General features: G+C 41.1%; 1 protein-coding gene across 1 annotated transcript; it reads right to left on the minus strand.

Moving 5' to 3' along the window:
* Nucleotides 1-17: 17 nt before the first annotated feature.
* bpnt1 (bisphosphate nucleotidase 1) lies at nt 18-23,663 on the minus strand. The gene is made up of 8 exons (XM_078557095.1): nt 23,434-23,663; nt 16,787-16,891; nt 11,678-11,785; nt 10,111-10,159; nt 9,427-9,518; nt 8,219-8,416; nt 3,857-3,962; nt 18-753 (listed from the first exon to the last, which is right to left on the minus strand). The coding sequence occupies exons 1-8, from the start codon at nt 23,551-23,553 to the stop codon at nt 605-607; spliced, it is 927 nt and encodes a 308-aa protein (XP_078413221.1). The 5' UTR covers nt 23,554-23,663; the 3' UTR covers nt 18-604.
* Nucleotides 23,664-25,037: the final 1,374 nt, after the last annotated feature.

Genomic DNA, 25,037 nt, shown 5'->3' on the forward strand with positions numbered 1-25,037 from the left:
ATCTCTAAAATTGCACATTGTAAAGTATCACCAGCAATTTATTCAAATCAATGATGTAAAATATAATTTAAAGAAATTACATTTTCTTGCAAACATTCACTTACTTTTCCACACTAGTAAATGTGAAAATAACAAAGACTAACGAGAACTATGTACAAATACTGAATTTTTAGAACTCGTTGAGAAACTAATTTTCCAAGTGCAGAAATACACAAACAACAATGTGGATTTAGCTTAGCCAGTAAGGGCAAAATACAATACAAGGCCACCCATGAAAATCAAGTGCAAATATTGTGTAAAAGACCATAAAAAATATCGTCTCAATTCAGATAATTCACATGAAAACAAGATCATTGCATACAGCTTAAAAAACATACATCAAAAATTTCAGGAATAAATTCAGGTGATCCACGAGACGTGATCTCTACTGAACTCTGCACTAACACGAACAGACTGACTCTACAGATCAGTACCTGTATTGCAAAGTAAAAAGAGCTGTACCCACATACTAACATCCTGAATATTACATCTTATTTGAATAGGAATGAATACTCAGACATTTTGGTCACTTGAGAGGTTACTAAGGCAGCATATTACAACATTTTCAGGGAACTAGGGCCATTTTAACAGAATCGGGAACACGGCTTGCGTAATAGTCAAAATTCCTCAAAGTTGCAAGGACTCCAGCTGAGTTCATATGCTTCACATCTTTATGATACTGGAAGGGATTCCCATGAATATCTGTCAGTTTACCTAAAAGTAAGAATAAGTACAATAAAAAGCTTGTCAAACAAGACAACTCTTATTTATCATCTTTGGGTGTTTTATGCTGTATGTATCTGAATTGGTTTATATAGGCAGTACCTCATTGATACTATATGATTCTAATTAAGCTTCTAACAGCCAGGCTATGTATGTTGGACTACAAACTTGCCATTAAATTTTAAATGTTTCAGAAATGTGGTTGGGGCATATGTGCTTTTTGAAAGCTAGCAAAATAACTCAAAGTCTCCAAGAGACCCCTTCAGAAGTTTTAAAATTAGTTGACATCACAATTAATTCATGCTCCATGCATTGTCACACAAAGTTGTGCAAGACTCCAACTGGAAATCTCACAGCGCCTCCCTGCAGAGTCATGTCATGAGAGAACTCTACAAAAAAAAGTGGCAGTACAATTATGCATTAGTAACTAGATTCATTTCAGCTTTCTAAATATAAAAGTCACAAATCTGCACAAACTCAAAGGGTCAAGGCAGAACAATTTTAAAAGCTTACATTTATACAGCACCATACACAACCTCAGGGCATCTCTAACTGCTTTACAGCCAATGAAGTATTTTTGAAAATGTAGACACTGTTGCGATGTAGGAAATGTGGCAGCTGATTTGCACACAGAAAGCATCCACTCACAGCAATCTGAAAATGACTGACTATCCTGTGATGTTGATTGAGAAATAAATTTTGACCAACACACTAGGGATAGCTCCATTGCACTCCTTCAAAATAGTGCTACAGGATCTTTTACGTCCACTCAGAGAAGACAGGGCCTCTGATTAATGGGGCACCTCCAACAGTGCAGCACTCACTCAGTACCGTAACAGGGCATAGGTTTTTGCCCTCAAATTTCTGGAGTTGGACTTGAACTTACAACCTTCTGACTCAAAAGGTGAGTGTGCTACCAACTGAGCCAAGGCTGACATTTTCTTTGAACTGCCTACCAGCTGTTCCATTAATTCACCCCACTCAATAAACCAAGGTTTGTTGAGATTATTGCCTGTGGACCTTGGAGAAGTGATTTTTGGTTCTGCCAAAAAACTGGTGTGATTACATAAGAGGTTTGACTACAAACAGTGACATCCATAATACTATTCCAGCTTTTTCTATGCATGATACAGAATGACACGGGAGAATAAATGAGATATAAAATAAATTGAGTGTAAAATTTCTAAATGGCACTTTCCTCATTCAAAAGTTTACCCCTTTTCTTTTCAGATATTGATACATAAGTCTAAAGTCTCAATGCATTTTATATGAAAAGCTGACCTTAAATAAGCAAAAGTTCACCCAATTTTATTCCTATAATTTAATCAAAAGAATTAAAAGCTCAAGATTGAACTGTTTAATAAAAAAGTAGGTATAGGAATATAATTTGATGCTGTAGAATGATTGTATCATTTGGAGGTTAAAGCTCAAAGGATCCCCCCTCAAAATATTAATGAGCAATATATAGAAATAATTTGTGGAATACATACCATATTCCTGTATGGACATAGTCCACTTATCCAAGGCCACAAAACTTAGCCACAGGTTTGCAACAGACAAAGGGCAAACCCCAACTGTGTTTAATCACCCATGCAGTTTATGCCAAAGAATAATCTCACTACTGTCTGCTAGCAAGGGAACCATCCATAAGGGCAAGAGTTTATAGGGTTATTTTTCAGCCAAATGGGATGAGTCTGAATTCCCAGAGAGTCTATCCCTCCAGGGTTCAATAGGGAGTGAGTCTAGCGCTGTTCAAGAAGATGAAGCAGCAACAACAACTTTTATTTATATAACATCTTTAACAATGAAACATCCCTAGGCACTTCACAGGAGCACTATACGACAAAATATAACATTGAACCATATAAGGAGATAATTAGATCAATGACCAAAAGCTTGGTCAAAGAGGTAGGTTTTAAGGAGTGTCTTAAGGAAGTAAGTGAGGTACAGAGGCATTAAAGTTTAGTGAGGGAATTCCAGAGCTTAAGGCCAATGCAACTGAAGGCATGGCCACCAATGGTTGAGTGATTAAAAATCAGGCTGCTCAAGAGCCAGAATTAGAGCAGTGCAGAGGGTTGTGGGGCTACAGAGCTAGACAGGGGCGAGGCCATGGAAAGATTTGAAAACAAGGGTGAGAATTTAAAAATCAAGATGTTGTTTTACGAGGAGCCAATGTAGATCAACGAGCACAGGGGTGACAGGTGAACCGGGCCTGCTGAGAGTTAAAATAACGGCAGCAGAGTTTTTGATGACCTCAAGTTTATGGAAAGCAGAATGTGGGAGACCAATCAGGGATCCATTGGAATAGTCAAGTCTGGAGATAATGAATGCATAAATTAACGTTTCAGCAGATGAGCTGAGACAGGGCAAAGTCATCCTTAGTGATGGCACAAATGTGTGATAAGAAGCTCATTTTGGAGTCAAATGCAACACCAAGTTATGAATAGGCTGGTTTAAACTCAGACTGTTGCCAGAGAGGGGAATGGAGTCAGTAAATAGTGAACAGAGGCCAAAAATAATGGCTTCATCTTCACCATACTTAAATGGAGGAAATTTCTGCTTATCCAGGTCCGGAGGTCAGATAGGCAGTCCTATGATTTAGCAATTTTGGAGTCTTCGAGGGAGGTGGTGTGAGGTAGAGCTAGGTGTCATCAGCTTATATGTGAAAACTAATGCTGTGCGTTCAAATGATATCACGAAGGAGCAGCATGTATATGAAAAATGCAAGGGGTCCAATGATAGGTCCTCCGGGCGCACCAAACGTAACTGTTTAGAAGCAGGAGGAGAAACTATTGTAAGTGATTCTCTGGCTAGATAGATAAGAATGGGACCACGTGAGAGCAGTCCCATCCAGCTGGATGACATGGAGAGGCACTGGAGGGGGATAGTGTGGCCAACCAAGTCAAAGACTGCAGACAAGTCGAGAAGGACAAGGAAAAATGTAAATTAGTTAAATTAATCTTCTTTGATAGGCTTAGAAATCAAATGATCGAGCTGGGCAGATCCACTCTGCAGATTATATTTCCTTCCATCATTAGTTTATAGATTTTACTCTGAAGCTGATTCAGATTTAGTAATATATAAACCTAGCTACCTGAAACAGCATGGAGGATAGCCTCAGGAGCACAAGTATCCCATTTCTTACAGCCAGGACTAGCAAATACATAAGCCGAGGCCTTCCCCTCAATAAGCTGTATGACCTGTAGGAAAGAAAAGGTAATTAAAGAGTAGTTAACTAACTTTGGAAAGTGCACAGTAAACAACTTATATTTATACATCATCTTTAACATAATGAAGTGTTCCAAGGTACCTCACAAGAGCATTATAAAACAAAGCATGACACCATACCACATAATGACAGAATCGTTATGGTGTAGAAGTCCATTCGGCCCATCATGTCTGCACTGGCTCTCTGAGCATTTTACCTTAGTACCAATCTATTGCCTTTTCCAAAAGGAGAGATATTGGCCAGTAACGTCCATGCTCCCCAGCACTGGATTTGGGGGGTACTTCAAAGATGCGCTGGGGAATCCCTCTCACAAGTTCCCAGGTAAGGGTTTGCACGGCAATTGCCCAGAAGTGCACACTTGTCCCAGAAGTGGACAATTGTTTTGCGCTGGGAACCATCCAAAAATTGCGATTTAAATCGCAAACTTTGGATGGTTCCATCGGAGTTATACCAGTAGTTACCCAGAAACCATTAGAAGAATTAAAACCTCTTCTAACTTCTGAGTAACTATTGTAAAGACCCAGACAGGCCCCATGAAACTCCCCCACACCCCGGACCCCACCCCCTGACCTCCGACACACCCTAGCCCAACAACCCCCAACTGCAGAACCATACAACCCCCACCCCCGACATCGGACCCCACAACCACACAAAACCCCCTCCCCGCCCCCCACCCTGACCTCGGACCCCATAACCACATCACCCCTCGGACTCCACAAACACCCTCCCGGACCTTGGACCCCACCAACCTCCCCCTCCCCAACCTCGAACTCCCCTCCCAAAACCCCCCAACCTCTGCCCAACCAACCCCTGGACTTCCAACACCCCACCCCCCAACTCCCGGACACGCACACCCACATCCCCCCCAAACCCCGGAGGCACCCACATTCCCCCTAAACCTTGCCCCAGCCCCAGGACACACCCACCCACCCCTCCTCCAGCCCCAGGACACACCCACCCACCCCTCCCCCAACCTCAGGACACACCCATCCACCGCCCCAACCTCAGGACACACCCACCCACCCCTCCCCCAACCTCAGGACCCCCCACCCCCACCCCCACAAGACACACCCACCATCCCCACCCCCCACCCTGCCGACCCCCCCCCCCCCCCCCCCACCCCAAGGCACACTCAACCCCCCAAATCTTATCCACTTACCTCCCCCCTTGCCTGTCAATTTCCCTGGCCCAAAAGCTTGGTTTAAAGAAATGTTTTAAAGAAGGAAAGCGAGGTGGACAGGTATTCCAGAGCTTGGGGCCCAGGCAACTGAAGGCATGGCCAGCAATGGTGGAATAAACATTATTGGGAATGCACAGGAGGCCACAATTAGATGAGTGCAAATATATGGGAGGGTTGTGGCATTGGAGGAGATTTCAGAGATAGGGAAGGTCAAGGCCATGGAGGGATTTGAAAACAAGGTGCAAAGACGACTTGTGCACAAGACTGGAGTCAGAGCAATGGTAAGTTTATGAAGATGTTGTAGCACTGGAGCAAGTTACAGGAGATAGGGAGTGAGTGACAGAATGAGGTCATAGAGAAAGAGGAACTTAAATGTCATGAAGAAAATGTTACATTTGAGGCATTGAGTGACTATAGGCCAAGGGAGGTCAGTGAGAATGATGGTGACGGGCAAACAGGTCTTCTTGTATGATAAGAAATAGACAGAAAAGTTTTTAATAAACTGATGGTGGAGGGTGGGTAACAGGCAAGGAAAGCAAAGAAATAGTTGAGTCTGGAGGTGACAAAGACAAGCATGAGGGTTTCAGTAGCAGAGATTGGCAATATTAGAGGTGGAGGTCAGATGTCTTTGTGTTGGAAATGTATGAGGTTAGAAACTAAGCTGGGGATCAACTCAGACTAAGGTTACAAACAATATGGCAAAGCCTGAGAAAGTGGTCAAGGAAAGTGATGGAATCTAGAAGAATATGCCTCCCATCCAAGACTAGATGTTGGGAAAGCAGCCTAACAGTGCTGAAGGACTGGAGGTATAGCGATGGTGTTGTCAATATACAAGTGGAAGGCGACTGTGCATGCTGATGCTAAAAGTCAGCTAAAGGAAAAAGGAAGGAGCGGAGAACAGATTTTCCAAGGTAATAGAGTGGAGAAGAGGGAGAGAAATACTCTCACTACATTCAAAATCAGCAAGAGTGGAAACAAGCAAATGTAGTTCTGTTGAGATGAACAATGCAAGAGAAATGATTGGAGGTTGCTGTGGTTGACTGCAAAGATTGCAGAGAGCTCGAAGAGGAATAATGCACCATTATTTTACCTTTTGTTTAATATAATTTTGAAAATAAATCAAAAGATGGAGGCTTGAATGGGGCTGAATCCACATTCGAGTCCCTTCCATCAGGTTTCCACTACTGCCATAGTAGAGAAATGGCTCTCGGTCACAACTGATATCCTAAATGACTATGACAAAGGTAAACTATTTCTCCTTGCCTTACTTGCCCTATATGCAGCCTCTGACGCAGCTGACCACACCATCCTGTTCCAACATCTCTGCACCAGCTAGGTGGGACTGCACTCAGCAGGTGCCATTTTTACCTATCTATAAAAAGAAGAGTAATAGTAGGAGAAAAGGAGGAGAGGATGAGCTTGGTGAATTAATAATTGGAAACAAGGAAATGGCAGAGATTTTGAGTAAGTATTTTATATCTGACTTCATAGTAGAAGACACAAAAACATCCTACGGGTAGGAGAAACTCAAAAGGCAAAATGAAAAGAGGAACTTAAAACAATCACAATCACTAGAGAAAAAGTGTTAGGAAAACTAATGGGACTAAAGACTGACAAGTCCCATAGGCCTGATGGCCTGCATCCTAGGCTCTTAAAAGAAGTGGTTGGAGAAATAGTGGATGCATTGGCGGTAATCTTCCATTCTTCTCTAGATTCTGGAAAGGTTACTGCAGATTGGACAACTGCTAATGTAACACCTATACTCAAGGAAGACCGGAGGCAGAAAGCAAGAAATTATAGGACAGTTAGCCTAAAGTCTGTTGTTGGGAAAATGCTTATTAAGGAAGTGGTAATACAGCATTTAGAAAATCACAATAAAAGCAGGCAGAGTCAACATGGTTTTGTAAAAGGGAAATCAATGTTTGACAAATTTATTTGAGGTCTTTGAGGATGTAACAAGCAGGATGGATAAAAGGGAACCAGAAAATGTAGTGCATTTGGATTTCCAAAAGGAATTTGATAAGGTACCATACAGAAGTTTTACCGTAAAAGTTAAGAGCTGATGATGTTGGGGGATGATATATTAGCATGGATAGATGAATGTGAGAGATGAATGTAGCCAGAGTGTTGGGATAAATGGGTCACTTTCAACTTGGTAAAGTGTAACTGGTGGAGTGCCACACGGATCAGCGATGGGGCCATAACTATATACTATCTATATCAATGACTTGGGTGAATAGTTAGGAAAGTAAGTCGTGAGGAACCTACAAAGAGTTTAAAAATTGATATAGCTATAAGTGAGTGGGCAAAAATTTGCCAGATGAGAGTATAATGTGGGAAAATATGAGGTCGTCCAATTTGGCAGGAAGAATAGAAAAGCAGAATATTATTTAAATGGAAAGTGATTGGAAAATGCTGAGATACAGAGGAATTTGAGTGCTTTTGCATATGACTCACAAAAAGTTAGCATGTAGCTACAGCAAATAATTAGTGAGGCAAATGGAGCATGGCCTTTATTATCCTTTTCCCATAGTCCTACAAAATTTGTCCCTTCGAGCATTTATCCTGTTCTCTTTCGAAAGTTATTATTGAATCTGCTTCAACCACCCTTTCAGGCAGTGCATTCCAGATCATAACAACTCACTATGCAAAAGAAATCTCAGCCTATCTCGCCTCTGATTCTTTGCCAATTATTTTAAATCAGTGTCCTGTGGTTACCAACCTTCTAACCACTGGAAACAGTCTCTCCTTATTTACTCCATCAAAACCCTTCATGATTTTGAGCACCTTTATCAAAGCTCCTTTTAATCTTCTCTGGTCTAAGAACAATCATCACAGCTTCTCTATCTAAAGTCTCACTTCCCCGGTACCATTTTAATGAAGCTCCTCTGCAATCTCTTCAACTCCTTGACGTGCTTCCTGAAGTGTGATGCCCATAAGAGAGTTTTAGAACGCTGCAAAAAAAGTCTAAAATAGCTTCATAAACAAACAAAATTCAAAAATACACCCTCAGGATTATTCAAGTATTGTGTTCCTTCAGTACGCACCTTGTTGCCTGCTCCTCCAACCCTTATTACTTCATCAGCATTCATTGCACAGATACAGTCATTTACCAGCTTGCTGCTGTGGGAACGGGTTGTAGTAATGATGTGTTTCCCTTCAGGTGCTTCCTTCAGCTGAATTCCAAACACCCCAAGGTTCAGAACCCCCCAAATGGTCCGACCAAGTACAGCACCAGCCCCAGCCTGAAAGAAAATAAAATTATATTTTCAAAAGGGGTAAATTATATACAAAATTAGTACTTTTTTCTGGCGTATAACATGCATTCTGAAATTCAACTTCACCCACCTCACTCACAACATAGTAAAATGATTCGAAAATAAGTAGCTCAAAACAGCTATATTCTTCAGTTTTTTTTCAGCCAGTATGCTTTGAAAAGAAAGCTCATGCAGACAATGATTGCTTCAAAAAGACCCACTTAAGCTTTATGTCTTCATGCTTGAATAAACTAAAGTGAGAGCCACTACTTTTGTGTTACACGCAAGCTCCATTTGTTTTAGGGTTGCAAAATTGTCAAAGGTCTAATATAATTTTCAGTGATGTTTCACTACTTCTTACTATCAACTTCTGGAAAAACTGGTCCTGGATTTCCACCAGTACATAAAAGATGTTTCAAATCAGCCATTTGTTCTCTATTTCCCTCCATTCAGCAGCACAATTGAGACTAGGAACGTTGAATATTTTGTGTTTTTAGTATGCTACTTTGAAAACAAATTCAGTGAGTAGAGCCAAAAGAACTGCATGCCAAGGCCAAACGAATTCCAAATGCAAGCAAAATCAAATGTAAAATTCAACAAATGCTCCAATCAAATGGAGAAATTGCTAGAAACATTCAGCAGGTCAGTCAGCATCTGTGCAGATAAATCAGAGTTAACGTTCCAGATCGGTGACCTTTCGAATTTAGTCAGTTACGAAATTCCCTCAGCAACTTCAGCAATTTATGAACAGCTCAAACATTTATGTTTGAGTGAAAAGATTCAAGTAGATGGCAGGGCTAAAAGCTGGTGGTTCGACATATTAGTGGATGTTGGTGCCAAAAAAGTCACCCTAGTTGTAATAGGAAAGTAATGAGTACTAACTATATTCAATAAATACAATCACATTACTCAACTGTTGAGATTAGCAGTTTATTGGACAAGAGCTTTGAACATATGAATTTTTTAAAATTGGTTAACTTTTTAAAAAAAGATCATACCTTATAGTTGTAATATGGCTGATTGATTACACCAGCTATTGCTTTACCATCATAAGCAATTCCAATAAGCACAGTCACATGATCCAAGAGACCTGCAGATCGAGATATTAGAATTATCTTAAGCACAAAATCAGAGCTGAACCCAGCTGCCTGATGGGAGGTAGAAACACCTGGTTATGTTAGCCAAGAGGTCAAAGTCACCTTCATCATGGAACAAAATATAGTTGGATTGTTTCTTTTAAAATGTAAAATGTTTCCACTTTAGTAATATTAGAAAAAAATTAAAATCCCAAATGTGATTTAGCAAATCTTATTTATAATGAAAAGCATATGTGAACTATTTAGTTAGATGAAAGGAAGATAAAATGTCCTGATGGATAAGATTCCTAAACTCCTTCTTCACCCCCTCTATCTGAAAAACACAAAATATTTAGTATTTGTCTTCAACACTGCATGAGAGGTACAAACAACATTTGCCAAAAATTTCCCTCAAGTAATTTGCAGCTTGGACAAAACACCCAAGAATTAATTAACTTAGACCTATCCAGTTCAAGTGGATTATAGTCTAATAACTTCCCTAGGTGTTACATTTCTGCTATCTGGTAATGTCATCACTCAAAAAATATTTTTAAAAATGAATCCAGCTGCATCAAATTGCTGATACTGAAATAAGCACAAGCTTACCTTCTGTGTATTCCTTTGTGCCATCAAGAGGATCAACCCAAACCACTATCTGAGAAAGTATGTTATATAATTATTCTTCTAGTTACAAATTACACAACCTAAAACATTGCTATCAATTCTAGTATTTTTTTTTCAGTACCATATATACGTACATTACAGTGCATATGTGTGTGTATATATAAAATATAATCCTGCTTTTCACTCCGAGGTGGGACCAGAGCATGCTTAATTTGCACTTTCTGCCGATGCATGACATCCCACCTGCTATGACATCTGCCCAATTCTCACTTTCGCTTTATGCGCTGCAAGCAGAAAAAGCTCACATCCTCACTAGCCACCTGTAACACTATCCCACTCTTTTTGCAGAAGAGTGCACAGAATTCCAGAGAGGGGGGCCAGGATTGATAAACAACCCCCAGATCTCATGGAAGCAACCCCATCCGAGGAGAGGGCCATGAAATTATTGGGGTTAGTAACTCCAACAGAATACAGCAGGGTGACAGACTTTAATTTATACCCCCATATCTCCCACAACCAACTGTAGCTTCAGCCTACTTCAACACATCAACAATAAGGTTAAATGTTTCAGATGCACATTTGCATGTCATTACCAACATTACTAAATGTTCACCCTCTTTATCCTACACAGACCTCAAATGAAGAGCACGAGTTCCTGCCCACAGAGGACGATAACTCCTTGGGAGAAATTTATTCTCCAAAGATAGACCATTGAATGATACATGCATTCAAGCACCTGTACAGAGGTTGGCACATTGGGTAGGCATGTTAGTCAGGTAAGAGGACCAGCAATTGGCGAATATCACAACACTAGTGAGCTGAATAGTATAACAGAAACAGTGGAGGAGAATATGTCCTGGAAGCCACCATCCTTTCCAAGCTCTGCTCAGCGGGACAGGGGTGTACAAATCTAGAGGCCATCCACAAGTTGTTGAACACATGAGGCACAGGAAGAAATGTGTGAGGTGTTGGAAGTCTGACAGAGAGGACAGAGGAATTCAATTCCACTGTCTGTGAGATTCTCAACTCTACAATCTACCCTGGAGCATGTGGCCACCTCCAGGGATATTGCAACAGGGCCCTCACAGTAGGAGTCACTGCAAGTGGATAGTATCGTTGGTCCATGCAGATTAAACAAGTGAAAGAATCAGGAAGTTCTTATATTTAAATCCAAATTTCATATTTAAGACGTGCAAGTTCACATTTTTCCCCTTCCTTTGAAGCTACTTGCCTTGGACCTTCAATCAGATTGCCATACAAATCTGAGGCAAAGCATTGATATTACTTCACAGCCGCCTGACACAAGAACCTTTCAAGTTGGACAGAAGAATTCTAGTTCCTGCAAATTCTTAACGCTCTGCCACTTTTCTAAAACTAAGTCTATATACCATACCCAGGACTTAAAACAAAGCCTTAAACTGAGGCAAGAAACTAAGCAATAAGCTGAAGTCAAATATATAACCTTCTGAACTGCCACCAGACAATCTCTTATTAAAAACATTTTCTGCATATGTAACATTCAAGTGTTCTTAAACTAGTCACACGTCACCTCATCTTCCTTGATGTGGCTGTACTGAGTTGGACAGGAGTGCTTCAACACTTCTTCAGATTGACCACTTTCAATTAAATCTTCATCTACTTCTTGGGACGGCAAATCCTAAAAGAAATGCCAGAATTATCAAAAACATGCTTTCAAAGACCCTGCGTCCTTGCATAGACTTGCAGGGTTATGATACTGTAGGGACTACGGTTGGGGGCTGAAAGCAGCGTGAGACAGAGTGAGAGTTCAGAGGAGTCTCAGGGCTGAAAGCAGCGCGAGACAGAGCGAGAGCTCAGAGAAGACTTGGGGCTAGCCACCATTGCTGCTGCCGCTTGAGTTTGGAAACAGAAATCGAGGTGTGATATCACAGGAAAGTCGTAAGTTGATTGCTGGTGAGTATTGCTGCTTCGGCATCGAGTCTCAACAACTAGAAGATTAAAGACAATAAAAATATTGAGTATCAATATTAAGGAAGTGAGTGGCTGGTGAGTATTATCTTACCGTCTATTTTTATTACAGCTAGTAAAGTGTGTTAAGTATTAGTAGGATTTATCAGTATTAGTAAGGTTAATTAATGGTAGTAAGGCATATTATTATTAGTGTATTAGGTGTATTAGTAAGGTTTTTATTTTAGCAGTAGCAAGGGTAACTAATAAATAAAGAAATGGCAGGGCTGCTTCAACCTCAAGAGTGTACATCCTGTGCTATGTGTGAACTCCAGGGTGCTTCCCATATGCTGGCTAACCATTGTGCAGGAAGTGTCGTCAGTAACAGCAGTCTGAACTCCAGCTTTGGGAGCTTGAGCAGCTGCTGGTGTCACTGCAGTGCAGCCATGAGGCACATAGAGTTATGTGGATAGCACATATAGATGTGGTCACCCCACAGCTTAAGACTATGCAAGGAGAGAGGGAAGGGGTGACCGCCAGACAGTCAAAAAGGAACAGGCAGATAGTGTGGGAGTCCCCTGAGCACATCTCACTCTCCAACCAGCATTCAGTTCTGAATACTGATGAGAGTGATGGTTCATCTGGGCCAGAGACAAATCCATAGCTCTACAGGTGGCTCCGCTGTTCAGGGAAGCACAAGGAAGTTGGGAAGAGCAATAGTGATAGGTGATTCAATAGTCAGGGCAACAGACAGACATTTCTCTGGCCGGAGATGTAGATCCAGGATGGTGGTGTTGCCTCCCTGGTGCCAGGGTCAAGGGTGTCACAGAGCGGCTGCAGAGCACCCTTGGTGGAGAGGGGCAGGGGAAAGAGGGCGAACAGCCAGCCAGTAGTCACGGTCCACATCGATACCAATGACATTGGCAAAAAGAGGAACGTGGTCCTGCAGTCAGAATTTAGGGAGCCAAGTAGAAACTTAGCAAGCAGGACCTCAAAAGTAGTAATCTCAGGATTACTCCCAGTGCCATGTGCGAATGAGTACAGAAATAGGAAGATAAGACAGATGAATGTGTGGCTGGAAAGATGGTGCAGGAGGGAGGGCTTTAGGTTCTTGTAACATTGGGACTGGGTGTGGGGAAGAAGAGACCTGTACAGGCCAGAAGGGTTGCACCTGAACAGAGCCAGGACAGGGTTCCTTGCGGGGCATTTTGCTAGTGCTGCTGGGGAGGTTTTAAACTAATTTTGCAGGGCTGTGGGAACCAGGAGACGAATACCAACGTGCACAGAATATTGGGAAAGATAGATAGTGCAAGAGTTGAGAATAGTAGGTTAATAGGTGGGGTCAGAGTAAAGGAGAAAGTAACAGAGTTTATATCAGGGTTACTGTGCATGTATGTGAATGTACGGAATGTGGTATATAAAACTGATGAGTTAAAGGTGCCTACTGCTATTTGGAAAGATGGTGTTGTGGCTCTAACAGACACCTGCCTCAAAGAAGGGCAGGGCTGGTTGTTAAATATTCCTGGATACAAGGTGTTCAGGAAAGACAGGAAAGGAAGAAAAGGAGGAAGGGTGGTGGTATTAATTGAGGAGAGCATTGAAGCACTGGAGAAAGAGGATGACCCAGAAGGGTTGAGGACAGAATTTATTTGGCTAAAGCTAAGGAACAACCAAGGTGAATCACATTGCTTGTAGTCTCTAGGTCACCAAGTAGAAGGTTGTAGAGGAACAAATTTGCAAGGAAATTACAGAGAGGTGCAAAAATTATAGAGCACTTATAATGGGGGACTTTAATCATCCAAATATAGACTGAGGTAGTATTAGTGTAAAGGACATAAAGGGTCAAGAGTTCCTACAAAAATTCAGGAAAATTTTCACCAGTCGTATGTTTCCAGTTCAACGAGGAAGGAAGCATTGCTAGACCCAATTGTTGGAAATAAGGTGCGCCAAGTAGATTAACTATCAGTAGGAGAACATTTAGGGTCTAGGATCATTGTACCTTAAGGTTTAGGCTGACTATGGAAAAGGACAAAGAACAATCCAGAGTAAGAAAAATTAACTGGAGGAAAGCCAACTTCAATGGGATTAGAATAGGTCTGGGCCGAATAAATTGGAGCCAAAGGTTGGCAGGAAAAATGGTAGCTGATCAATGGGCTACCTTCAAAGAAGAGATAATTCTGGTACAGTCAAGGTATATTGCCTTGAAAGGGAAGGTAGGGCAAACAAATTCAGAGCTCCCTGGACGACAAGGGAGAAAGAAATTAAGACGAGGAAGAAAAAGTGTGTTTATGACAGATGACAGGTAAAAACTACAATTGAAAACCAGGCTGTATATAGAAGGCTCGGAGGGAAGGTGAATACCAAATAAAAGAAGAGGGAGTATGAAAAGAGACTGACAACTAACATAAAAGGGAATCCCAAAGTCTTCTATAGGCATATAAATAGTAAAAAGGTGGTAAAAGGAGTAGGGGTGATGAGGGACCAAAAAGGGAATTTACACATGGAGGAAGAAGGCACAGCTGAGGTATTAAATGAATACCTTGCATCTGTCTTCACCAAGGAATATGTTGCTACCCGGGCCATGGTAAAAGAGGAGGTAATTGGGACACTAGAAGGGTTTAAAATTGAAAAGGAGGTGGTATTGGATAGGTTATCTGTACTCAGAGTTAATGAGACTCCAGGACTGGATGAGATGCACCCAAGGATACCGCAAGAAGTGAGAGTGGAAATTGCAGAGGCACTGCCCCAATTTTTCAGTTTTCCTTAGACTCAGTAGTGGTGCCAGAGGACTAGAGATTGCAAACATTGTTCAAAAAAGGGTGTAAGAATAAGCAGCAACTACAGGCCAGTCAGTTTAACTTCGGTGCTGAGGAAACTTCTAGAAACAATAATTTGGGACAAAGTTAATGGACAAATTAGGGTTAATTAAGGAAAGCCTTAAGGGAAAATCATATTTAACTAACTTGCTGGAGCTTTTTGAAGAGGAAAGAGAGAAGATTGATGAGGGCAATGTTGTTGATGTGCCGTGCATGGACTTCCAAAAAGCATTTGATACAGTGCCTCCCAACAGACTTGTGAGATAAGTTATAGCTCATGGAATAAAAGGGACAGCAGCAACACAGGTACGGAATTGCTGAGTGACAGGAAACAGGGAGTAGTGGTTAGTGGATGCTTTTCGAGCTGGCAAAAGGTTTGTAGTACAGTTCCCCAAAGGGTTCTGTTGGGACCCTTGCATTTCCTGATATATATTAATGACCTAGATCTTCGTGTATAGGGCACAATTTCAAAGTTTGCAGATGATAGAAAGCTCAAATGCATGTGAACTGTGAGGAAGATAGTGTAGAACTTCAAAAGGACATAGATAAGTTGGTGGAATGGGTGTTCAGATGGCAGACAAAGTTCAATGCAGAGAAATGTGGAGTGATTCATTTTGATAGAAAGAGCATGGAGAGACAGTATAAAATAGGGGCTGCAACTCTAAAGGGGGTGCAGGGGCAAAGAGACTTGTGTGTATATGTGCACAAGTCATTGAAGGTGGCAGGACAGGTTGAGAGCGCGGTAAATAAATCATACAGTATCCTGGGCTTTATTAATAGGGGCATAGAGTACAAAAGCAAGGAGATTATGTTGAACTTGTGTAAGTCACTAGTTCAGCCTCAGCTGGAGCATCAAGTCTGTGCCAGAACTGGACGCAAAGTAATTTGTAAAAGAAGCAATAGTGATGAGGAAAACTTTTTCATGCAGTGAGTGGTTAGGGTCTGGAATGCTTTGCCCGTGAGTGTGGTGATGGCCTGATCAACTGGATCATTCAAAAGGGAATTAGACTGTTATTTGAAAAGAAAGAATATGCAGGGTTATGGAGAGAAGGCTGGAGAATGGAAATAGGGGAGTTGCTCATTTGGAGAGCAGGTGCAGACAAGATGGGCCAAATGGCCTCCGTCTGCGCCATAACAATTCTGTGATTCTGTAACATGGTGTTGGTGAAACCACACCTAGAGTACTATAATTTTGGTCTCTTTATTTACGGAGGGATATACTTGCACTGGAATCAGTTCAGAGAAGGTTCACTAGGTTGCTTTCTGGGATGATGGTGTTGTCTTATGAAGAGAAGTTGACAGGTTGGGTCTTTACTCATTGGAGTTTAGAAGAATGAGAGGTGATCTTATTGAAACATATAAGATTCTGAGGGGACTTGATAAGGTAGATGCTGAAAGGATATTTCTCCTCTTAGGGGAATGTAGAGCTAGGGGGCATAGTTTCAAAATAAGGGCTGTCCATTTGAGATGGAGGAGGAATTTCTTCTCTCAGTGAGTAGTGAATGTTTGGGTTTCTATACCCCATACAGCTATGAAGGCTGGGTCATTGGCTATATTGAAGGCTGAGTTACACAGAATCTTTAAATTATAGGGGATCAAGGGTTATGGGGAACAGACAGGAAAGTGGAATTGATATATTATACTTGGCCTTTGAATTGAGGCCAAGATAGGATCAGCCATGATGCTACTGAATGACAAAGCAGGCATGAGGGGCCGTATGTCCTACTTCTGTTCCTATGTCTCACTCCATTAAGAAATATTATTCAAATGAAAGGCAATTAATATGCCAGAAGTTCTCAGAAAAATAAAAATTCTTCCAAAACTCATCAAAAAATGGCACAGGAAACTGGGCAGAAAGAAAACCTATGGAACAGGTAAATTGAATTAAACATTTAACAGTGTGTCAATGCCCTTACCTCCTCCCCAATTATAGTTAGTTTGGGGAATTTACGTGCTAGTGATGAACAGATGCTTAGCTGCACCAATCGATCTGCTTTTGTTTGTAGATCATTGGCTCCAGTCTATGTGGAAATATGAAGAAAGTAAAACAAAGTCAAATGGCTGCCCTTTCTGTGTTCACTACAAAGGCCAAGTATAATATACAGAATACTGCACATGGTTTATATTATATATAATAACCTGCATGATCATACATTGTTAGATGATCCAATTCTAGGGGCCCTCAGCACCAGGTCATTTTACTAACTAGCACAGGAAGAACACTGATGGAATTGTACTGCGTATCCAACAGATTCAACAGTTTGCAGACATCTTTGAATTGTACTTGGCTACATAACGGAACATCGTTTTTGTGGCAGACATTTCACAAACAAGCTTGGAGCAGCAAAGAAGCATGAGAACGGGGTGGGGTTGTGGGGAGGGGTGGTGAGATGTAATTCTTCTATATTTTACCATCCAAGATAATTTGATAACCCAAAAAATCTACATTATGCAAACTGTCAGGTGCAATTATTGTTTTTCAAAATCTATATTAGTTATGTGAGGAACTGTCAAAGAATCCAGGATACAAATGACAAATAAATTAAAAATGAAGTTAATCTAGCCGCTATTATTTTCTGATCCACTGCCAGTCACCACAGAATCATACAACACAGTAGGAGGCCATTCAGCCCTTCATGCCTGTGCCAGCATTTGTTCAATTAATCCTACTCCCCTGCTCTTTCCCCATAACCTGTATTTTTTCCTTTTCAAGCATATATCCAATTCTGTTTTGAAAGTTCATATTGGATCTGCTTCAACCACCTTCATCTCCCCTCTAATTCTTTTGCCAATTATCTCAGATCTGTGACCTGGTTACCTGTCAGTGGAGAGAGTTTCTCCTTATTTACTCTGTCAAAGCCTTTATAAATCATTAGTGAGGACTCAGCTAGAGCAGTGTGTCCATTGCTGGGTGCCACACATAAGGAAGGATGTCAAGGCCATGACAGGGTGCAGAGATTTACCAAAATTCTGCTCGATGAACTTCAGTTATGTTGAGAGGTAGGGAAGATGTTTGGAGCAAAGATGTTTAAAGGAAAGCTTTAATAATGTGTTCAAAATTGCAAGGAGCTTCAACTTGTGCGCATACTCCCCGTGTACAACACATTAGAAAATCATTATATTAAGAATGTTGGTAGGGAATATACTTCTGTTATGGTTTTTGTTCATAGTTTTGTGTCAATATTCACCAATTAAATTGCCATATCAATATTTCCTGTTCAATTTTGTTATAAGAGCTATTATGATGCTGTTGCAAGCTCCTTATGTGGCTCTGTGGACCAAGATTTGAAGTCTGTCTCAGTCAGAAAACTTCATATTCATCAAGTGACTATTGACAATCTTCTAACGTGTATCAATTTTCCAAAAATTCCGAGATTACCAGCAGAAAACTGCCAAACTGGCAAGTCTCTCAAGGTAGGAATTATATTCAGATATGAAAGTCAGATGTAGAATTTTGCCCAATTAATTGTCCTGCAAAATGAGTATTGTTCATTTCAGGGTGTATTTTCACCTACAAATAGGACGGCAAGTACCAGACATGCATATTGTTACAAAAGAAAAATAAGACTTCTAAAATACTCTAATTCGTTCAGCTGGAAAACGATTTGCCAAATTGACGCACTGTGACATTTTTGAAATAACCTCGGCTGCTACATTTATACAGCATTTTCAAAAAAATCAATCAATCCAATGAACTGAGATTATGCAATCATTTTGCAATTCTATACCTTGCTGCTGAATAGCTTATGCAATGGTTTATGAATTCTTATGAATTTAAGAGATTATGCAATAAAATACATTCTCGGTGTGTATTTACATCATAATTGTAACATTGGCAAGCTGTGTTATACAGTAGATGCCTCCATAAGGTAGACAACTGCAAAACATCTTAAAAATCTTACAAGCCAGAAGGTCCCAGATTTGATTCCTTTTCTTGCATCAAGTTAGCGGATCTCAGTGAGGGCAGCATTTCAGGAGCTACAATTGGACTCAGCACCCATTGCAGGAAAGGTCTGTGGACATCAGGCAGGAAGACTGGGCTTCTCTGTTATGTCCTCCATTTACCAACCTGCCTCCACCCACAATTCAGGCCCATCTAGAATGACCTCTTGGCAGATCAGTGCCTATGGGACTGTATCTTATTTTGAGTCAATGCCTTCAGAAAAACAAAGCATAATTCAAAAATAAAGGCACTTCCCCCAGACCAAGGCAACTACAGTAAGTTCTCACAAAGTTGTAGCTGGGTTCCTGAAAATTACAAATTTAAGTGAAACAACTTTAAGCAAATTACATTTTCCCATTAAAACCAATATAAAAGCTGTAGTTAGGTTCAATAAGGCCTACCTCATCAGAAAAAATCATTAAGCATTATACCCCGTAAATTGAAATACTTTGCATTGCTAAATTCCACATTGGTGAACAAAATAACTTTTAAAATAAATTTTTTAAAAAAGATATATCGTAACTTTCCCCACCGCTGTTTCTCATGTGTCGGTGCAGACTCGATGGGCCGAAGGGCCTCTTCATCACTGTGAGACTCTGTGATTATAATAGCACCTGCTCGGCATTTCTACACTATCGGGACCCTCACCTTCACAAGCCCTGAGCTAAGGCTTTAGATCTGATCTGGATCTGGATCTGGACCAAGGACTTCCCTTGAACGGGAACGCAGGTTCAGGAGAGGGAAGCGGCGAGTAGGAGAGTCAGGGAGCAGGAAGTTTAGCAAGAGGATGAGTCAGGAAGTGGCAGAGGCCACAATTTGGAGGATCAGTAGCAAGAGGGTGGGCTAGGGAGGGAGAGAAGCTGCAAGTCAGGGGGTCGGCATCAAGACAAAGAGTCAGGGAGTGGAAGAGGCCACTCCAAAATGCTGGCAATCAGGTCAAGCTGTCCTAAGCCAGACTGATGAAAAATGACGAAAAGGAATCTTGTAACGCTAAACAAGAATAAAGCCCCCATAAGCTGCACAACGGTAAAGCGAAACAACTTTAAAAGGAGCAAAATATAAAATAGGGGCAGAAGTCGGCCATTTGGCCCCTCGAGCCTGCTCCTCCATTCAGTAAGATCACGGCTGATCTGTTGTGTTTCGAGTTCCACATTCCCATCTACCCCCGATACCCTTTGATTCCCTTGTATAACAAGAATCTATCTACCTCTGCCTTAAAAATATTCAGTGATCCCACTTCCACTGCCTTCTGAGGCAGAGTTCCAAAGTTGCACAACCCTCAGAAAAAATTCTCCTCATGTCTATACTATAAGGGCAACCCCTAATTTTAAAACAGTGCCCCCTAGTTCTGGACTGACCCACAAGATGAAACATTATTTCCATGTCCACCTTGTCGAGACCATTTAGGATCTTATATACTTCAGTCAAGTCAGCCCTCACTCTTCTAAACTCCAGTGGAAACAAGCCCAGCCTGTCCAACCTATCCTCATAAGACAGCCCGCTCATTCCAGCTATCAATCTAGTAAACCCCCTCTGAACTGCCTCCACACATTTACATCCTTCTTTAAATAAGGAGACCAAAACTGCAAACAGTATTAAAGGTGCGGTATCACTAATGCCCTGTATAACTGAAGCATAACATCCTTATTTTTATGTTCAATTCCTTTTGTAATAAAGGATAGGATTCCATTAGCCTTCTTGATTACATGCTGTACCTGCATACTAACTTTTTCTGACTCATGCATAAGAATACCTAGATCCCTCTGCACCTCTGAATTCTGCAGTTGTTCTGTTTAAGTAATACTGTGTTTTTATTCTTCCTGCTAAAGTGAACAACTTCACATTTTCCCACATTATACTCCACCCACCAGACTTTTGTCCACTCACTCAACTTATTTATACCCATCTGCAAACTCCTTATGTCTTCTTCACAACATACTTTCCTAGCTATCCTTATGTCATTTGCAAATTTAGCTACCATGTCTTCGCTCCCCTCATCTAAGTTATTGATGTAAATTGTAAGAAATTGAGGCCCAAGTACAGACCCCTGCAGTTCTCCACTAGTCACATCCTGCCAATCAGACAAAGACCCATTTATGCATACTCTGCTTTCTGCCAGCCAGTCAATCCTCTATCCAGGCTAATATGTTACCCCCTATGCCATGAGTTTTTATTTTCCACAATAACCTTTGATGTGGCACCTTATCAAATGCCCTCTGGAAATCCAAGTACAGTACATCTACAGGTTCCCCCCTATCCAAAGCACATATTACTCCTTCAAAGAACGCTAATAAATTGGTTAAACATGAATTCCCTTTCACAAAACCATGCTGACTCTTCCCGATTACCTTGTGCTTTTCTAAGCGCCCAGCTATAACCTCTTTAATCATTATCCCTAACATCTTCCCCACTACAGACGTCAAGCTAAGTGGCCTATAGTTTCCTACTTTCTGCCTCCCTCTCTTCTTGAAGAGGGGTTATATTTGCTACTTTCCAGTCTGATGGAACCTTTTCAGAATCTAGGGAATTTTGGAAAATTAACACCAACACACCTACTGCCTCAATGAGCCACCTCTTTTAAGACCGGAGGATAAAGTCCATCTGGACACGGAGACTTGTTAGCCCGCAGCTCCATCAGTTTGCTCAGTACTGCTTCCCTTGTGATTGTAATTTCACCAGTTCCTCTCTTCCCTCTGCCTCCTGATTTATAGCTATTACTGGAATGTTCTTATATCCTCTACAGTGAAAACAAGCAAAATATTTGTTCATTTCATTCTCCATTTCCTTATTATCTACTATTAACTCCATATTCTCACTCTCCAGAGGACCAACACTCACTTTACTTACTGTTTTCAAACACCTGTAAAAACTCTTGCTATCCATTTATGCATTTCTAGCTAGCTTCCTCTCGTACTCTAATTTTCTTCTCCTGATTAACCTTTTAGTCATTTTCTGCTGTTCTTTATATTCAGACCAATCATCTGACCTACCACTCATCTTTGCTGAGTTATATGCTTTTTCCTTAAGTTTGATGCTTTCCCTAACTTCTTAAGTTAACCATGGATGGTGGGTCCTCCCCTTACTATTTTTCTTTATAGTAGGAATATACTTATTCTGAATATTCTGAAAAATCCCTTTAAATGTCTGCCAGTGCTTCTCTATTGATCTATCCCTTAGCCTAGTATCCCAGTTCACTTCAGCTAGCTCAGCTTTCATGCCCACAAAGTTGCCCTTATTTAAGTTTAAAATATTAGCCTTAGACCCACTCTTCTCCCTTTCAAACTGGATATAAAATTAAATCATATTGTGGTTGCTGCTACCCAGGGGTGCCTTTAGCCTGAGGTCATTAATTAATCCTGTCACATTACACAATACCAAGTGTAATATAATCTGCTGTCTGGTTGGTTCCAGAGCATGCTGCTCTAAGAAACTCTCTCAAAAGCATTCAATGAACTCCTCATCCAGGCTACAACCGCCAATCTGATTTTTCCAGTTTATATGTAGGTTAAAGTCACCTATGATTATTGCCATCCCTTTATCACAAGCACCTAGTATTTATTTTTGTCTACCTTGCCCTACATTGTGGTTACTGTTAGGGGACCTGTAGATCACTCCCATCAGTGACTTCCTTCCCCCACTATTCCTCCCCCCACTATTCCTCATCTCCACCCAAACCAGTTCTACATCCTGACCTCCTGAACCAAGGTCATTTTAACAATTACACAAATGGCATCCCTTGATTAACAGTGCTACCCCTCCAGCTTTACCTAACTTCCTATTCTTCTTGAAGGTCCCATACCCCTCAATATTCAGAACCCAACCTTTGCTATCTTGCAGCCACATCTCCATAATAGCAACATTAAATAAGGACTTACTGTGCGTACCCATGATATAATTATTCAAAATCTTACCCATTATGAGAGAGCAAAACACTAGGTGACTACAGTAGCATACACTTACAGTGATGCTGTACTGTACAAAAATGCATATAATCCTTGTCATTTAACAAATCAATGATTGCAATCTGTCAGTTGTTTCAAGGGTGCAACATAAAACCAAATGTAAGTAAAATGTTCAGCTTGGTAAAAAGGACACAAGTGACTTTTTTATCCTGTAAAGTCACTTTTTAAAAATCAACAGTCAAATCAATATGGATCAGTTGTAATTCGTCAATAATTAACACTAACCGTTTCAACTCTTGTCACTCGCCGGTCAAGGACTGAGAGTTTTATACGGATAACATTGTGGAAAAACACACACCTGAAAGGCTGCATATTGAATATTGTTGCTCTATTTAAACGAAGAGATGTGTGACTTGTAAACCAGGAGACAAGGACTTAACAACACTCCTGATTCCGGTTGCAGACATACTTTTAGCATCTGTTGAAATCAACAGTAAGCAAATGTGAATGTAACGCAGAATTTAAGGAAGCGACTGTACAAGAGTTCTACAGAAAAAAAAATGAAAACGCAAAATACAACTCAACTTCTTCCAATCGAAATCTGTACCTCATCGATCAACAGCTGGTGACAACGAGATACACTTCTTCCCTCCACAGCGGCTTTAAGAAAAGTTTAAATGAAGACAATTGTACAGCCCGGGCCTGTTCACCAACTTACCTTCTCCACCACTCCCAGGTCCCCTCCACTCATCACCTGGTGAACTATGGTCTGCGCCTTCTCGGCAATGGAGAAGGTCGAGGCCACAAGCCGCATCAGAAAAGCCGGGCTCGTAGACATGATTAACAAAAATAAATAAACAAACCAGGAGCAATGCTGACAGATAGAGTGACTGCTTAGGCCTGAGCCGCCCTCAAATACCACCTCGCCGCCCGGACAGAGGCGCGCATGCGTGTACCGGGGCCCACCTTTGATTGACAGCTCAAATGTTGCCCACTGCAAATCCACAGCCAATGAAGCAAACTCTGCAGCAGCTTGCTGAGTTCAGATCCCCCTGGCAATTTGCAAAATGCAGCCGAGGTTTTTTATTTATTGCTTCACGAATGTGGGCGTCAGAGCCTAGGCCAGCATTTATTGCCCATCCCTAATTGCCCTTGAGAAGCTGGCAGTGAGCCACCTTCTTGAACCGCTGCAGTTAATGTGTAGGTACATCCACAATGTTGGTAGGGAGTTCCAGGATTTTGACAGTGAAGGGACAGCCATATAGTTCCAAGTCAGGATGGTGTGTGGCTTGGAGGGGAGCTGCAGCTGATGTTCCCATGCATCTGCTGCCTTTGTCCTTCTAATTGGTAGAGATTGCAGGTTTGGAAGGTGCTGTCGAAGGAGCCCTGGTGTTGCTACAGTGCATCCACTCACCAACTCATGATAAATGGTGACCTAAACAAGAGAAGTTGTTTTGCACTGTGGCTTCTTGCTCATGCCCATACACAGTGTAACTGAGACAATTTACAATGTGCATGGTGATCTGCTGCCATACCAAACCTTTTTTTAGAGGTGGCCCCACCGGCAATGAAAAATGTGAAAATGTGCCAGTGTACGATAAAAAAAACACTAACACTTCCCTTGCCTTGTCATTAATCAGTAACTTAATTTTGACATAAAAACAGAGAATGCTGGAAAAACTCAGCAGGTCGAACAGTATCTGTGGAGAGAATAAAAAGTTAATGTTTTGAGTCTGTATGACTTCTTCAGAGTCATCTGGACTTGAAACTTTAACTCTGTTTTTCCAGCATTTTCTGTTTTTGTTTCAGATTTTCAGCATCCGCAGTATTTTGCTTTTAACTTAATTTTGACATATTGGTACAAGTCAAGACAGAAATTGTTCCTTTCCTATTTAGATGTCAGCTGTGGATAGTAGCATTCTTGCTTCCAAGATGGAGGGTTGTACTTTCTATCCCCGTCCAACACTGGAGCAAAAAAATCAAATTGACGCTTGACTCCAGTGAGGTATTGAGGGAGTGCTGCATTCCTGGAGATGCCATAACTTTCCAATGAGACATTAAAGAAGATCTGTCTATTTTCTTGTGTGGATGTGAAAAAAGTCACGGCATTATTTTGAAGAAGAGTGTTATCCCTGGTATCCTAGCCAATATTAATCACTCAGTCAACATAACAAAAATAGATTATCTGGTCATTATCACATTAGTGTTTGTGGGAGCTTGCTGTGTGCAAATTGGCTGTGACATTTCTTAAATTACAATAGTGACTGCACTTCAAAAGTACTTCAGTAGCTGTAAAGGACTTTGGGATGTCATGAAAGGCAC

This window comes from Cetorhinus maximus, chromosome 14 (genome assembly GCF_964194155.1).
Source record: "Cetorhinus maximus chromosome 14, sCetMax3.hap1.1, whole genome shotgun sequence".
NCBI lineage: Eukaryota > Metazoa > Chordata > Chondrichthyes > Lamniformes > Cetorhinidae > Cetorhinus > Cetorhinus maximus.